Source organism: Rhea americana, unplaced genomic scaffold, assembly GCF_003343005.1.
Source record: "Rhea americana isolate MKP2758 unplaced genomic scaffold, rheAme1 scaffold_37, whole genome shotgun sequence".
NCBI lineage: Eukaryota > Metazoa > Chordata > Aves > Rheiformes > Rheidae > Rhea > Rhea americana.
This window is the reverse complement of record NW_028186501.1, coordinates 60708-75904: the sequence shown is the minus strand read 5'-3', so window position 1 is coordinate 75904 and position 15197 is coordinate 60708. Positions and strand designations below refer to the sequence as shown.

General features: G+C 40.5%; 1 protein-coding gene across 1 annotated transcript; it reads left to right on the top strand.

Annotated features, from left to right (window-relative positions):
- The first annotated feature begins 85 nt into the window (after positions 1 to 85).
- On the top strand, positions 86 to 14506 carry REEP2 (receptor accessory protein 2). The gene is made up of 7 exons (XM_085312693.1): positions 86 to 129; positions 4865 to 4941; positions 6327 to 6447; positions 7007 to 7120; positions 7565 to 7712; positions 8004 to 8161; positions 9186 to 14506. Exons 2-7 carry the CDS (start codon positions 4874 to 4876, stop codon positions 9258 to 9260), a joined length of 684 nt encoding a protein of 227 aa, XP_085168819.1. The 5' UTR covers positions 86 to 129; positions 4865 to 4873; the 3' UTR covers positions 9261 to 14506.
- Positions 14507 to 15197: the final 691 nt, after the last annotated feature.

The window sequence follows — 15197 nt, the reverse complement described above, 5'->3', positions numbered from 1 at the left end:
CCCGGGAGCGCGGGCGCGGCGGGCGGGCGGCCCTGAGGGCTCTGTTCTTGTCGCAGGCTGATTTTCGGTACTCTCTACCCCGCGTACTCCTCCTACAAGGCCGTGAAGACGAAGAACGTGAAGGAATATGTGAGTAGTGGCGCGGCGCGGCAGGCCCAGGAGCGGCGACACCCCAAAACGGGGGCTTTTAAACCAGAAATGCGTTTTCCCCAAGCGACCCTGGGTGAGGGAGGGGAAGCAGGAGAAAACAGCGCGATCTGGAAACATCTCAGAGTCCAGCGACGAATTCTTTTCTCCACCTCTGCGCTTATCTCAGCTTCTTTTACTGCTTTTCTGATGCTGCCTCTGTTTTCTTTCAGAAAGATGAGTAATTTCCCTCGGGTTATGCCTTCCTATAAACCTTGCTTGCGGTCAGCACTCCTGTTGGCCAAGACACTGTCTTCCCAGAGTCTGTTCCTCCTCTCTGTCTCTGTCAGCGTCACGGCTGTGACGGCGGAGCATAAAGCTCCAAAGGCTTCTCGGGGATGTGGCCGCCTTGTCCTGGGGGAAGTCGCTCGGAGGCGGCTGGTGCACACGGAGCTCCGAGGCCTGTGGGCGCATGGGACACGGAGGGAACGTGGGTGAACAGGGTGTTCACCCGCATCAGTGTTGCTCCRTTGTGTCACCATGGCTGTTTGTGGGGCAGCCTGTGGTGCTTCGTCCGCCTGGCTTGGTTTGCCTCTTACAGAATGACATGTTAGCAATAAATATTGCAGAATCTAGTCTTACTATGTCTCATACTCCTTCCATATGCTAGAACTGCATAGACTTGCCCTATGCGTTGACTTACAATTTAGCCCACCATTTTTTGAGAACTGCTGTTGCTGAGGTGACAGTATAGCTCATAGTGGACAGATTTACAAAGCATAATGTCTGACTTAGCTGATTTTTTTGGTTGATTGGTTTGGTTGATTGTTTTGCTACTCTCGGTCACAAATACCATGATCCTTCCTAAGCTATTAAGTTTATTCATGGTAACTAGGTAGAAGAAACTATCAGAATAATCACATGATGCTATGGTTTCATAATTATCAATGTAATCCTATTACTGCCTTCTTTTGGTCGTCGTCTTCTCTTTCCTCTCAGTTGTTTGTGACTGTCATTTGTTTAGTCAAATGCAGATTTTACCCAGAATTTTAGCTTGCCTCATGAGCGTCAGTCATGGAATGATTGTGTTCCAGTAACAGGATTTGTATTAACTTTATGATAGCCTCAGATTTCATGGTTTCAAATGGCACTGTTGAGAAACTAGGAAAAAAAAAACCCTCTGTTTTTAAAAATGCCATTTGACATGCTTGTTCTGGAGTTCAGAGACCTAGTAAATATGGAGAACTTGACTTTGTAGGTACTCYTTACAGGAATCGTGGTTATTTTCTGTGGGTAGGATAGTTTCTGAGGCACGTAGCACTATGCATCTTGCAAGATGCAAATGTTGTACTGATGTGATTTTCGTTTGGTAGATGATATCTAAATTGCTAAAAAATCTTCCCTAATTTGATATTTAAAAAGATGTGAGAGAGAATACTTGGGTGTCATTAAGTTATCGTAGTAGTAATGTCAACTAATTCTCTGGCTGTAAGCCCTAGGGCCCTTATGGAGAAGTGTGGGATTCATGCTTTATTGATAGAGTTTTTCTTAACTCCTGTTCTAGATTGCTGCAGCAAAGAATTTGTTCTTGGTTTAAGTAAAAATACCAAAGCTGGTTCAAGATACTGTATTTGAACTGCTAAAACTGATCTTACGTAGAAATTTGTTCTGCTTTAGAGGCTACGTTAGAAATGAGCATTTTGATGTTGGACTCCATCTGCCCAATACATTAATCTTGGGAGGGATTTGTATTTTTCAACGAAAGTGGAAAGACAGAGAAGAACAGTTTTGTTAAATACAAGGAAGGAGGAGGATAATATCTGTTCAAATGGTTCTTCATGTGAGAAGTCAGTGGAAAATTGGAATACTGTGCTGCATGTTTTCAAAGCCAGCTCTGTCCATGTATTATTGCCGCCTCATAGTGCTTAAGAACCAATGTAGGTAGGGGGAAAGGACTACAGGGGAACAGCTGTGGTAGAGAGTGCATTGTACTGAAGACTGCATTGACACAGATCAAGGTATCAAAAGCAGTCCAGCTATAGCATCATATAGAGCACAGTGCAAACTTACTGTTTTTTTTTCCCTCTCCCCTCCTAATGATACAAATCAATTTATTGYAAGTTCTTGGGCAGCTATGATAATTTTTTTGTGGTATTTCAGGCTTTTAAAGGAGGCAATTTGTTTCTTTTTGCATGTAATCCACAGTTTTAGTCAAATCTACGTTCCAGCTATGCTTCTGTATTTAGTAAATCATGTAAGTTCTTAGCACAAGTTGGGGAGACTCCATATGGGCTGTGAGCTGAAGTTGTCAGTCATTACCTGAGAGGCAAAGACCTCACTCATTTTAAATGGATGGCAAAAAAAATACAGCTTGGTTTGACTCAGTTTCTGAAAATGTTTGTAATCTGTGCGTTACAAACTTCATAGGAAACAAAGCAATGATTCTTCCTCTATTATCTTTTCTTCTGGCTCTGGTAATGTGCAGTTCATGGACTTTCAGAGCAAAGATGGATTCCTCCAATTTATTCAGTAGTTTCCCTGTACTAATCTTCCATGATCATGTCCCGAACCTTCTTTACTCTTGACACTTGATACCCTGGTTTAATCAAGCATGTGTCTGGGGGAAGGTGGGGAGTTTAAATGTCTGCACTTCTCATTTGGCTCCCTGAACTCTTATTGTAAAAAGTAATGAATATTCAGCATCTACTGAACTTCTCTAGGAAATTTCTGATTTCACAGACTCCTTTTGTATCCTCCTTTTTCTTCATTTTCTCTTTTGCAGAGCAAAGAGTCTTAGATTATCTAATGCCTCTCCATGGAGAGATGGTTCCGTACCATTGGTGCTTCTGCACATTTATTTTTTTGGCTATAGAGGGCAGGATGAAGGGTGATAGGAAGCAACAGAWCGCAAGAACTAAAACTGTGTCCGAGTCTAGTATTGAAATATGTGAACACACTGTGTGTTTAAACAATAACATAATGATGTTTTCTGTTCTTCTCAGTTCCTGAACATTCTGTTAGCACTTTAAAAGTCGAATGAGCATTGAGCTTGTGGTTTCATCAGACTGGCTGCAGTGGCCCCCTTCTGAGTGGTAGGAGCTAATTTATGTAACCACAATAGTGGTCACTAAGAGAAAGCAGAAACTGCACGATCATTGCTTTGCATTTAATGACACAGCAATAAAATGGCTAGCTGAAGAGCAATCAGTATAGATGCCCCTTCACCAGGTCTCACTTACTTTTCTACCCAGGAAATTATCTTCCGCAAATTTCAGCATCTTGATATTCACACTTTTTCCAGACCTTTCATGAAGGTGAGCAGTGCAGATCTCAACACTGATTCCTGTGGGATTCCACTGGTTGCTTTCCTCATTGTGAAAAGTGACCATTTATTTTTTTTTAATCCTATCTATTTCCTATTTTTTAAACAGTTGTTAATCCTCAGGAGTCCCTTCCCTTTTATCCTTGACAGTTTAGTTCTTTGAGTGTTTTGGCCTGTTGGAAACTTTGTGGGAACCCCATAAAAAGTTAGATTTGCTGGTCTGTAGCTTTCAAGAAATCTCTCACCCACTGTCATCCTGCTTGCCTTCCACTTGTCATAATTCACACCCTTTTCTGTACAAAGGCCGATATAAGTTGCTGCATCCAAGGGTTAACCTAATTCAGATTATTTCTCCCATTCTTGACACTGAAAGTCAAGTTTGCTTTTAGCAAAGGTGCCCTCCTTTCTCTGCTTATCTGCTACTCACATTTGTTTTTACTTCTTGACAGCACTGAAGACTGTCCACTTTCCTCGTAAAAATCCTGTCTCTGCTTATCTGCTACTCACATTTGTTTTTACTTCTTGACAGCACTGAAGACTGTCCACTTTCCTCGTAAAAATCCTGACTCTGCTACTGGAAACGTTTGGGTAGCAGGTTTTATMATTTGGCTTGTTCTTAGGGAATATTGTTATTTGGCCTGTAACTGAGAAATTTGTTACAAAACCAGTAGATTTGAGGGGGGGGGAAGAGGAAGAGGAGGAGTTATTTTGTGTTTACTTTGAAAGAAATATTTTCTACTTCAGAGAAAGGTGTGAGGAAGTAGGGAGGTGGACGTTGTGTGTCGTAATAGCACTAAATATACTTGGTAAACTAGACTGGAGATTAAACAAGAAAAGAGCGTTGATACGGTGTGATCTTTATTTTCTTGACCCTCTTGCTGAGACTTTATTTAAGAAAAAGAAAAGACCCTCATGTAATTTCTGGGAGCAATAATTAAGGCTAAGAATACTTATTAGTACGTAAAAGTGTATTTAGTAAGTAAGTAAAAGACATACTATGTCTGTCTTGTTTCTCCCYAAGGAAACACTTTAAATCAAGAAAATGTAGGACTACAGCTGCACTAAAACATTTGCACATACGTAATGACTACATTAATAAAAATTTATTAATAAAACTTTTTAATGTGAACTGCTGCACGTTTTTAATAGTGCTATGATCCCAAATAAAAGATTAGTTACATCATGATATTGCTACAGGACAGGCATTTTTTGGTATATCGGTACTCATTTATCTGTTTACAGCACATTAACCCTACGTGTTTTCCCAGACTAATGTAACATCTGGAATGTGACCCTGCTTTCTTGTGTTGACTTTATCCTAATTTGTGGAGGTGATGAGTCATTTTTACTGATAAGACATTTTACTTTCTCTCTGGATTCAGGTGGATATCTAGTGAGTAACTGCTCTTTTTGTAGGTGAAGTGGATGATGTACTGGATTGTGTTTGCCTTTTTCACGACAGCAGAAACTCTTACGGACATCGTTCTTTCTTGGTGAGTATCTTGGTGGCTTGCTTTTTTTTTTTTTTAATAGAAAAAAAAGAGTGAGGAGTAGTGATAGAGTGCTAAGAATAAACTCTGTCTCTCCTCTAGGCATTCTCAACCCACATGAAGAGAGTTTGAAGGTTTGTAGACGTTGTGGGTAACAGCTGTTGTCTTAGCTGTTTTGTTTCCTGTAGCTGCAAACAGCTAAGAAAGGTCCATAAGATGGTCTTCAGCCGTTGATTGCACAAAATACTTATGAGAGGCTATTACATGAACTAGTAGAATTTGGGAAATGATGAACTAAAAGACACATTAAAAAGAAAAAAGTAGATGGAAGGGATCTGTTTTGTTTTGCAAGGCTGATGTATGGAGGAGCAGATCAGATGCGTGTCTCTGCTCTGAGTGGTGTTTTATGTGATGAGAATTTCTTCCACTGTCAGGGGTGTGGGAGAGAGCAAATTCTTAAGCTTTTCGGTGCTGTGTGTCATGCTTGGCAATATCTGTATGGAGGCCTCCAAAACTGACAAGTCATTGTTTCACATCTTCAACTGAACCGACCTTTGGAACAGGAAGTCTTCAATTTCTTCATTGCTTAAGTACTTTGTGCTTTGCACGTATCTCTGAAACAACTCACCCTAGTCTGAGTTGTATCTTTTAAAGAAACATGATATGGCTACATCTGTCTTACAGAAGTGCTCAGCAGTTTTGTCTCTTCCTGCATGAACTTTGAAAAGCAGACAAAGATCTGGAACATACAAGAGCTTTGCCTTGTTCACATACTAAAAATGGCACACTAAAAACAAAAATCTCTTACTACTAATATATACAATAGAAAGTTTGCATTCAAGTACTTGAATCTCTGCTGTCTTTCTCAGAGACTTTACTGAATGAAGGCTAAAGATGAGACTTACATGCTACTAGCTCTTTTTCATTTACACTGATCCTCCTTTTGTATCTCATCTGAGAAGCACCTGCTGATTTTAGGAATTGAGCCATCAGCCTTAGCAAGAATTTAAGAGTTGTAAACCTTGGAAAATGAGAAGGAACTACTGTAGTATTAACTTCCAGTCTCTAAATAAACTTCTTGATGGTGAGAATGGCTATCAGATTGTAACTTGGTGTGTTTGCAGGGCTAAGAGATGCCCTGTTTACGAAGTTTTCATGGCTATGGATGAAAGACTAAATGACCCTTGAAGAAGGTATGTCATAAGGTTTTAAAGAGGATTTTGCTCTTCTGACATGACATACTGATTCTTTTTTTCTGAGTCTTTACTCTTTCCTTTGTTCTTTCTGCCTATGCTGCTCTCTACCAGTTGTCTCCCTCTGCCTCTGTACTGATCTTGATTCCCCTTCTCTATCTTTCTCTTTTTTTTTCTTCTCTTTCTTTCTCTCAGGTTTCCTTTTTATTTCGAGTTGAAAATCGCATTTGTGATTTGGCTGCTGTCCCCTTACACCAAGGGTTCCAGTGTCCTCTACAGGAAGTTTGTGCACCCAACGCTCTCCAATAAGGAGAAGGTACTTGCTTGTTGTCAGAAGATACTAACCTGTCTGGAAGTTGACTGACTTCTGATTCAGTTATGCCATAATGAAAATTGAAATGTGTGAGTCATAGTTGTGCTGACATTAGCAGATGTAGAATGATTCTGTCTCTGTCATAAAGATGTCATGCTGCAGCTTACTGAGGATGACAATATAGCCAGTTGTTTCCCTCATGCTTAGAAAGCTTGTTTGACTAATCCAGTGCCATGAGCCCATATAGTCACTCTCTGTGGTTAAGCTCACTGAATTGTGACAAAAGCATCATATTCTGTAGCCAGGCTATTCTTTCGTGTTCTCAGTATAAGCAAGTGCATTGTTTCAGTTGCTATAATTTGAGGTAGCTTTCTGTAAATCAGAGTTGCATTTGCAAGCTTTCTATAAATAGCAAAGACAGGTACTTGATCAATGGCTGCTGATGCTGGTAGCCTTGGTAAAAGGATCCTGATGAGCTCTGTGTTTGTAAACATGGTGGGGGGGGACTTTGCTCATATTTGTGACTAGGACCTAAATGCTGTGTTCCCCATTGCCTTCCTAGGAAATTGATGAATATATCACTCAGGCTCGTGACAAGAGCTATGAAACCATGATGCGAGTTGGCAAGAGAGGGTTAAACCTGGCTGCCAATGCAGCAGTTACTGCAGCTGCAAAGGTAATGCCACACCTGTGTAGTACAAATACGCTGTAAGCTTCTGTGATGTGCACAAGTTCCCCAGCAACTTAGCTTTGTGACCCACAGCACTAGCTGCTGGGAATGTTAATGATGCTGGTACTTGTTCAGACCAGTCAACTTTTCCTTTTTTCTTGTCTCTTCCTACATGAAGGGAATCCTGTCCCTTGACTTGCAAAAAGAGTCTGTAAGTCTGACTTACAGAAGGGAGGGGAGGAATGGAGTTTGCTTTAGCCTTTTTGTTGTTGGTCATGGGAACTTACTTCTCTTTTTCCCTTCTCTATTCTTTTCAGAATACCTTAGCGGGGAATGGGGTACCTTCCTACTTCTGAATGATCCTCTATGAGATTATCTTGGTGAAGACAAAGGAGACTAACACTAATTAACTTAACACTAGACTTGATACTAATTTTCATGTCCTCTTAGGGCCAGGGCGTTTTGTCTGAGAAACTGCGAAGTTTCAGCATGCAGGACCTCACTCTGATCCGGGATGAGGATACTGTGCATTTGCGAAGCCACGAGCCACAGTTGCAGCCCTCTGGTGGCAGTCTCCTTGAAACGATTGAGGATTCAGGTATAGTACACAACTGTTGTTCCATTCTGTGAGTCCTCATACGGTGAGCTGCGAGGAGATCCCTGGACTTCATGCTTTGAGTCCCAGAAGGACTACAGAATTGCAAATTATCTAGAGGAAGTTGTGTTGTGCTACCTAGTCCCCTCCCATCTTCTAACGCATCTCTTTACTTAGGTTATTTTTTGTAAGGATTGTTGACATCTCTCCTCCATGTGCTCCTTAATGACTTGCCACTTGAGATTTGCTGTGTTTTTTTCAAAAGTCTTTGATAAAACTTTCTGTTTTCCTTAGCTTCCTGTTACTCCTCAGGAGAGGAGAGCAGTGTGGCACAGAGATCTAATGGAACCCCATCTGAGACTAGAACAGATCCGTCAGATGAAGATGCAGGAGACAAACTGCCTAAACGTACCCAGAGCCTCAAAGCTTCTAAGAAGATGACAAAAGCTGAGGTGAGCTACTGTGCAAGTTATTTTCAGTACAGACTTTGATTTCAGTACAGACTGTGAAGCCAGAGTTTTGTTGGAAGGCTCTGGCTTCACAGTCTCACTGAGTTGAAAAGCTGTTTATGTATAAACTTTGCTTGACTAAGTCTTTGCTAGTAAAGTCGTACATGAGAGCACTTGCTGTCTGCAGGGGCACCTACTCTACAAATGTCTAGCTTCTATATTCTTATACTACTGTGACCTTTATTCCTGGGACAGCTACTTTCTGCTCATCTAAAATGCAAATGTTCCATACCCTCTTAAGCCTYCCTGGACTTCTGCATGTTTGATTTAGTAAAAGTATCATTTGGGGCCCATATAGATGTGTTTTGTCCTCTTGAATTTTGGGTAACTGGTCATTGAGCTGTTGCTTCCTATGGCCCAAGATACTTGCAGCTGTATTCAGATGGGCATGAGCTGCCTATATTCATATCATTGAAACATAATGTACATAAAAATGAATGCAGTTGTGTCTTGGAGCAATTTCAGTTTAATGATCTTTTCATTCAGAGCTGGTATGATTTGTGGAATATGCTCTTCAAGCTGATGCTTCCCAGGTTTTTGCTCTTACTTTAAGTCTTTTTTTTTTTTTTTTTGGGGGGGGGGTTTGATTTATACATGATAAAGTACTTCTCCCTTTTAACTTGGGGTCATCTTGCATTATTTGCTTGGCTTAATTCAGACTCCTATTTTTTTTCCTTTCTTTCTTTCTTTCTTTCTTTTTTTTAAGCTGCAGAGTGATATATGACTATATCATGTTGTAGAGCTTTTCAGGCTAAGTGTAGTAATTGAAAAATCTGGAGAAAAATAATCAGCAAAACATTATGTTAAGTTGTGCTGTTGACCCTGAGTTTACAGTGTAAAAGATACCATTAAATGTAATCGGGCACTCTGTGTAACATGTCATATACGTCTGCACCCTTTCTTCATTCTGTTAAACATCTAGGTGTTGAAGTAAACTAATGTAAGATGGCTCTTTCTTTCTCCTCAGCTTCCAGTAAGAAGTGTGAAAGCTCGGCCCAAGAAGAAAGCTGCAGGCTCTGTTGCTTCTGTTGAGTCATCCTAAGGAGACTTCCCCCTCCCCAGCACCTGTCTCTGTCCCAGGATTTGCCTGTCACCTTTGAGGGGAAACTCCAAAGGAAGAGAGCTGAGATTCATGTACATAACAGCTACTGCTTTGTAGAGCTCATKCCCAGGCAAGGGGGAAGCTGAGATTTAGAACATGAAGTAGAGGATACACATCCTCTGGAATTTTCTCCTTTTCATCTCTCTGTTGGAGGGAATGCCAATATGTCTGTACATAGCCTGTTGCTTTGGGATTCCCTCTGAATAACTCTAGTTGGGGAGAATCTTTGCTGGAAGAGCTGACTAGGGTTAGAGACGTCCATTGCACAGAAGCTGGAAAAAATATTAGACACTGGAGTTCCACAGGGGTAGGTGGCTCCCCAAAATGTCTTACCTTGCTCTGGGTATCCTTCTGCAGCTGTGTGTGGTTAAGAAGTGCCCGATATAATTCATTCTGTTTTAGAATGACCAGTACCTGTCATGTCCAGCCTCTTTCAGGAGGGGACTGAAATGATGTGTGCTGAGTACTTTTGAACACGAAAAGGTCTAGCTTCTGGGAGGAATGTGGCAGATTCCAGTTCCTGATACTGGAAGATAAGAGTTCGATTTTTATTTTATTTTATTTTTCCAGACAGTCAAATGAGGGAATTGAAAAACTGAGTTATGAAGAAAAAGTGCTAGTATATGCACGCGTGATGGAGCAGATGTAGGTATTTGTGACAGTTAAATATTGAGAAGGAAAGCGGGGCATCTGTAAGGTTTTTGATTTACTCCTTGAAGCTGCTTGAATTTTATTTCAGGTTCTGTTGTTCACTTTTGATACCTGTAAGAACATCAGTGAGAGAAGGAAAGATGGGCAGGGAGAATGCGGGCRGGGAGTGGCTGAACTCCACCTCATCCTGATAGTTGTTACCACAGATTCGTTCATTATGATGATGATTGGGGAAAACCTAGCTCAATACAGTCTTCAGACATACCTGGAAAAAATCAAGAAGCCCTTGTCTCTTTGCTTTAGGAGAGCCAGTCCTCAGAGCATGAAAAGTGAAAAAACAGTTGAAGTATGAAGTTCACTAATCCTGGGATTACATTTACGGGGGAAGAAGAGAGGGGGTAGGGCACAGTGTTGGGATTAATCAGTCCTCTTACTTCATCCTACTCCAGCTCTTGAACAATTTTTTTTCTGTCTGACCATGTGCCATATTTACCAATGTCCTGAGGCATGAGCGATATGCAACACTTGAGACAGAACTACACTGAAAGTAGAGTATTATTCTGTGGGAGTGAGACTGCAGCACTGCAGAGAAAATTGGAGTCATGCCAAGCCATCCTAGATTCTAATCTATTGAGAGTTGTTAAGGGGAGATTCCCTGTACACATACAAGCAGGTTCRGTGGGGATTTATGAGATGAGTAGAGCTGCTGTTGTTGAGTTACATAATGGGGGGCCACCATTATAAATATCACTTGCTGAACAAATACTCCATTGTCTTAATCTTTACTGGAGCTAGTGATCAAAGGAATCTGGCTTCTCCTTCCCAGCTGAAGACTACTCTTGGCTCTAGGTGCAGGCATTGTTTGCCTGTGTCTCTTGCTGTCGTATTTCTGAAATTGTGGTGAAGACACTGTACCCTAGTGTTTTGCTGCTGACAATGCATAGAAGCACTTCTGCAATTAAGGCTGCACACATATTTCTGCCCTAAAGGACATCCCTTCAAAAGTTTGTAACTTTGAAGATGGGGACTGAAATTTTGCTTGTTTTCCAATGTCTTGGTGGCAAATTTTTACGAATTGCCTAGCTATTTTGGGGGGGGAGGAGGGTGGAAATAAGGAAACAGTTATTTTTGCTTTTATTTGTAGCTTTACAGGCTGTGTCAGGAACCTCCATCTTGTCAGAAATGCTTGTCCTAAATTATTCATAAGTCCTTTGAGGGCCCAGATCAAAAAGATCAAAATCTGTTTGATTTGGCTTTTAGGTTTGAGCTTTAAAAAAAATAGTAGTTTGCTCTCTTTAGTTTGTTACCAAACAATGTATCCATGTATCACTGGTATTGTTCATGCAATTGCATGTATTGAAGTAGAAATTATTTCCAAGGGAAATCCCTCTTTCCACATGATGGGTAAAATACAGGAGAGGAAGTCCTCACTGAATGTATAGAAGATTCAGTTGTGAAGAACTGCTGTCCTAGACTGTACTATATTGAGCAAGATAGAACCATTATTCTTTATCAACCAAGTACCTCTATGACCACATTACTTGAAATTTTTTAACATAAAAGTCTCCACAGCAAACTTTTGATTAAATGATTGTGAGGAACTTGATTTGGAAGCAAAGAATTAGATAGTCTGACTTGTGCTGATTTTCCTGCCCATTCCTTCTATGTGTGTTGTGCTAGTCTCAGATTTCTCTGTTTTCATACTGTGACTTTCAAGAATACTTTTTAGAATCAGTTCATTTATAGTAATTCTCCCTGTTCCGAAATGCAGGAAGGATTTCTGCAGACTTAATTTGGGTGTTTGGATCTACCTATGTCTTTCTGAACTAGATTGTATGCTGAATATCTTTTACATAGCATTGATATTTAATGCTGTTAGCCTGTGGGTGAGGATGGGTCAGTTTTAATTTTTCCATATAAGTCAGAATAAAAGAATTCTTATCATAAGAGTCTGGAGTGGAATCAGGGACTACATCTAGTATGAGATATGAACCTGATGAGTCAGGCAGCAGAACTTACCCAGAGCGAGAGCAGTGTCAGCATGGCCACTGTGGTGTTCTTCCAGTATAAATGTAAGTGACTGCTAGATTTGGCTATGCTTGATCAAAGCCTCTGCAGATCTGCCAGCAACTATGTGATAATTTAGGGAGTTTCTAGATGCAGTTCTGCACTGGATGGCATGGTCATACATAGAATTTCTCTTGTTAATGAGAGTGCTGAATGTGCTGTTTTGGTAAAATGCTTTTAGCAGCTGTTGTTCAGTCTTTTCAGCAGAAAATGCTAAAATGTAGCTCCTATTCAGTATCTTCTGTGGGCTTCATTGTGCGGTTAAGCAAATGGTTAAATCTTCACCTCACAGTAGAACCCATTGTGTTCAGTGTTTATACCCCTCTCCTAATACACCTAGGCACAGAGAAAAACACAATAAGAGAAAATGAAACCCAACATTTTTAAGGTTGTGTGCCTAAAAATTGTTCAAAAGTACCTACACCACAAGATACAGAGTAAAGCCATGACTTTCCTTCAAAAGGAAATGTCATACCTCCACACTTTATAATACTATGAGTCTGTGTTCTGTATTTGGAAAAGAAAACTGTGAAACCTGGTTTCCCTTCTGAAAAAATAATGACTTGCTCCATGAAAGGGAAGAATGTTTTCTCCCTTGGTGGTCCTCTCCTGGGTAGGTAAGTAAAAGGAAAAGAGAGAGCAGACTACTTTAAGATCCTGATCCCACCATTCCAGCTAAATATCTTGATTTCTTACTGTTCTCTAGGGAGTTTCTGATTCTCTAGCCTTACATTTCCCAGGGTCTAGGGGGACTGATTTCTTTTAGACTAGGTTTTAAGTAGAGGGAATATTAAAGAAGGAGATGCTAGAGTTCTTAAAATTGGAGAGCTTGTTCTCAGAAAAACACACCTTCCCCCAGTTTAGTGCAGTGTGTTCTATTCATTGTCCTTTCRCAGTGGTGGGCTGTCATTATACATCCCTCTTGGAAGTATGACTTGTTCACAATATATGGCCGTGACATTTCTGCAATGAAAAGCAAGATTTCCAGAGAACACTGACTTTCCAGAAGTTGATACTTTTGAGTTTTATTTAATTTGCTGTTTTAATCAGTAGGACATACAGTGCCTTAGGATGAAAGTGGGATAATTACGGAACACACTGCTGGTTCTCAGATCTGCACAGAGCATTGTACCAAGGAGACTTGCATGTTAAATGTGAAATGTCATTGTATGTTTGACAGCAGCTGTTAAACTGAGCTGGGTTTTCCTAACTGTTTTCCAGACTTGCATATGATGCTAGAAAGTGCAGCTTGTTTCTGAAGAGAGAAATCTAAACAATATTCTTACCCTTCTTTCTAATGGGAACACTGTATTATTATGTTACTCTGCAACTCACTGGTGAGATGCTGAACCACATTGCTGTGTGCAACTGGTCAATACTCTAGTTTTTCTTGCTCAGCCCACCAGGAATCCATAATCTGCTTCTCTAGTTGAGACATCTTGTGGCACTCTCTGAGTTGCCCTATGAAGTCATATATATGGAAAACCAGCAAAGTATTCTAAAACTGTATGAGTTTGTGTACTCTATATTTGCTCTGAAGCCTACTGAATTTAATGTTTAAGAGCCTGTATGTGCATATATGCATATGCCATGTGGGGATATGCTTTAGTGTTACTGAGGGGAAAGGATGTTTGGTCACTCTTTCTCTGGCATTTGGCACTATTACAAGAAACTGTAAACATGACTCAATTTATGTTATTTCTAGATACTGTTATGAACATGCTAAATCAAGCCTGGAGATGTTAAGAGGTGTCCAGAGCAACTTGTTTGTGAGAACAGTTGGTTTGAATGGTAACTGAAAACAATAAATTTGCATAGCAGCTGAGAAGCGGTGCTACAGTTTAGGACAGAAAATGGGCTATGTACAGTAAAGATTTGTCCAGGAAATATCACTGATTCCTTCTGTGCCTCAAGGACCATATGGATTCGAGGCTGGTTTCTCACTTGCAGCACCTCTGACTCTGTGTCTTACCTGTCTAAGCTGGACTTGAACAACATGCATTCAAACTCTTGAACCTTTCATCACATCACAGCAATAAAGTTTGAATTCTTTCTCAGTAGTCATATAGACTGCAGGGAGGACTGGATGAATATCAAGTATCTTACGTCATTTTGTTGTAGATGTGTTATACTGGGGAAGTACTAGCAGGGAGCTCCAAAGGAAGCATTCATCTGGGAAACTGCCTATGTTCACTTCCCTCCCCTCTCCCTCACCAGCCATATTTTTGGACCAGAACAATGAACCAACCTCTGAGCTTTGCTACACTCATACACAGACATCTGTAGAATCSCGAAGTTCAATGTCAGAACTGCCGTTTTCCTACTTACAATGAAGAGCTGGAATCAAAATAGTATAGAATGCAGAAAAAATGTGCACCTACTTTTGTTTTTCTTCAACATTGCAGGTAAATTTAGGTCTTTGCTGCTGCTTTCCCCAAAACATTTCCATAAACCCCTTGCAAATGAAACATTATTTGTCTGCTCTGTTTCTCTACTCCTGACCTCTCATGACCTAGTTATGGTTCTCATATTTCCTTACATTAAGTAAAAGATTACATTTTGCTGAGTGTAGAGACATAAAAATGCCTTATTTAAAAGCCAAAATTTAGCCTTTTCCTGTTATCTCATTATCCAGTCTTATGGCCTAGCGTCCTACAGTGTCTTGTACAACAAGACCTCAGGCTGAGACCCAGGTGGAACCTAAGCATGTTACTGTTAGCATAGTTTGCTCTGTCTCCCTTTCCTTGAAGTTGGTTTTGGCTGCAATCTACCTACTGCCAACCCTTTGGACAGGAGTATTCTATGTTTAACCAAATAATGTTAGAAGTAATGTCTGTGGGAGGGCTGCAAAACTGAATGAAGCAGCAAGAGTCTGAGCCTTCTGTAATATGTAAGTACTTCAGACTGTACTTGGAGGATTTATAGCAGCAGTAAAAGTGCATTGCCATACTGAGTCATCAAAGATAGGGAATTGAGTTGTGTTCTTTGTAGGGAACTGAGGCTGAATGACAAGCATTTAACCATAAACTGTACTGTCAAGAGTATGTCTTCATTTCAGTATTGTGGGAATAGCAGGTTTAGGTTCACATAAATTAGTACTGGTACAAAGGAGTCTACCTACAGCAAATCTCAACCTACTAACTAACCTTGATCAGCCTG

Coding starts and splice junctions, on each gene's coding strand:
- REEP2 (XM_085312693.1), top strand. CDS start 4,874: ATGATGTACTGGATTGTGTTTGCCTTTTTCACGACAGCAGAAACTCTT. Junction 6,448..7,006: donor CGCTCTCCAATAAGGAGAAG/GTACTTGCTTGT, acceptor TTGCCTTCCTAG/GAAATTGATGAATATATCAC. Junction 8,162..9,185: donor AGAAGATGACAAAAGCTGAG/GTGAGCTACTGT, acceptor CTTTCTCCTCAG/CTTCCAGTAAGAAGTGTGAA.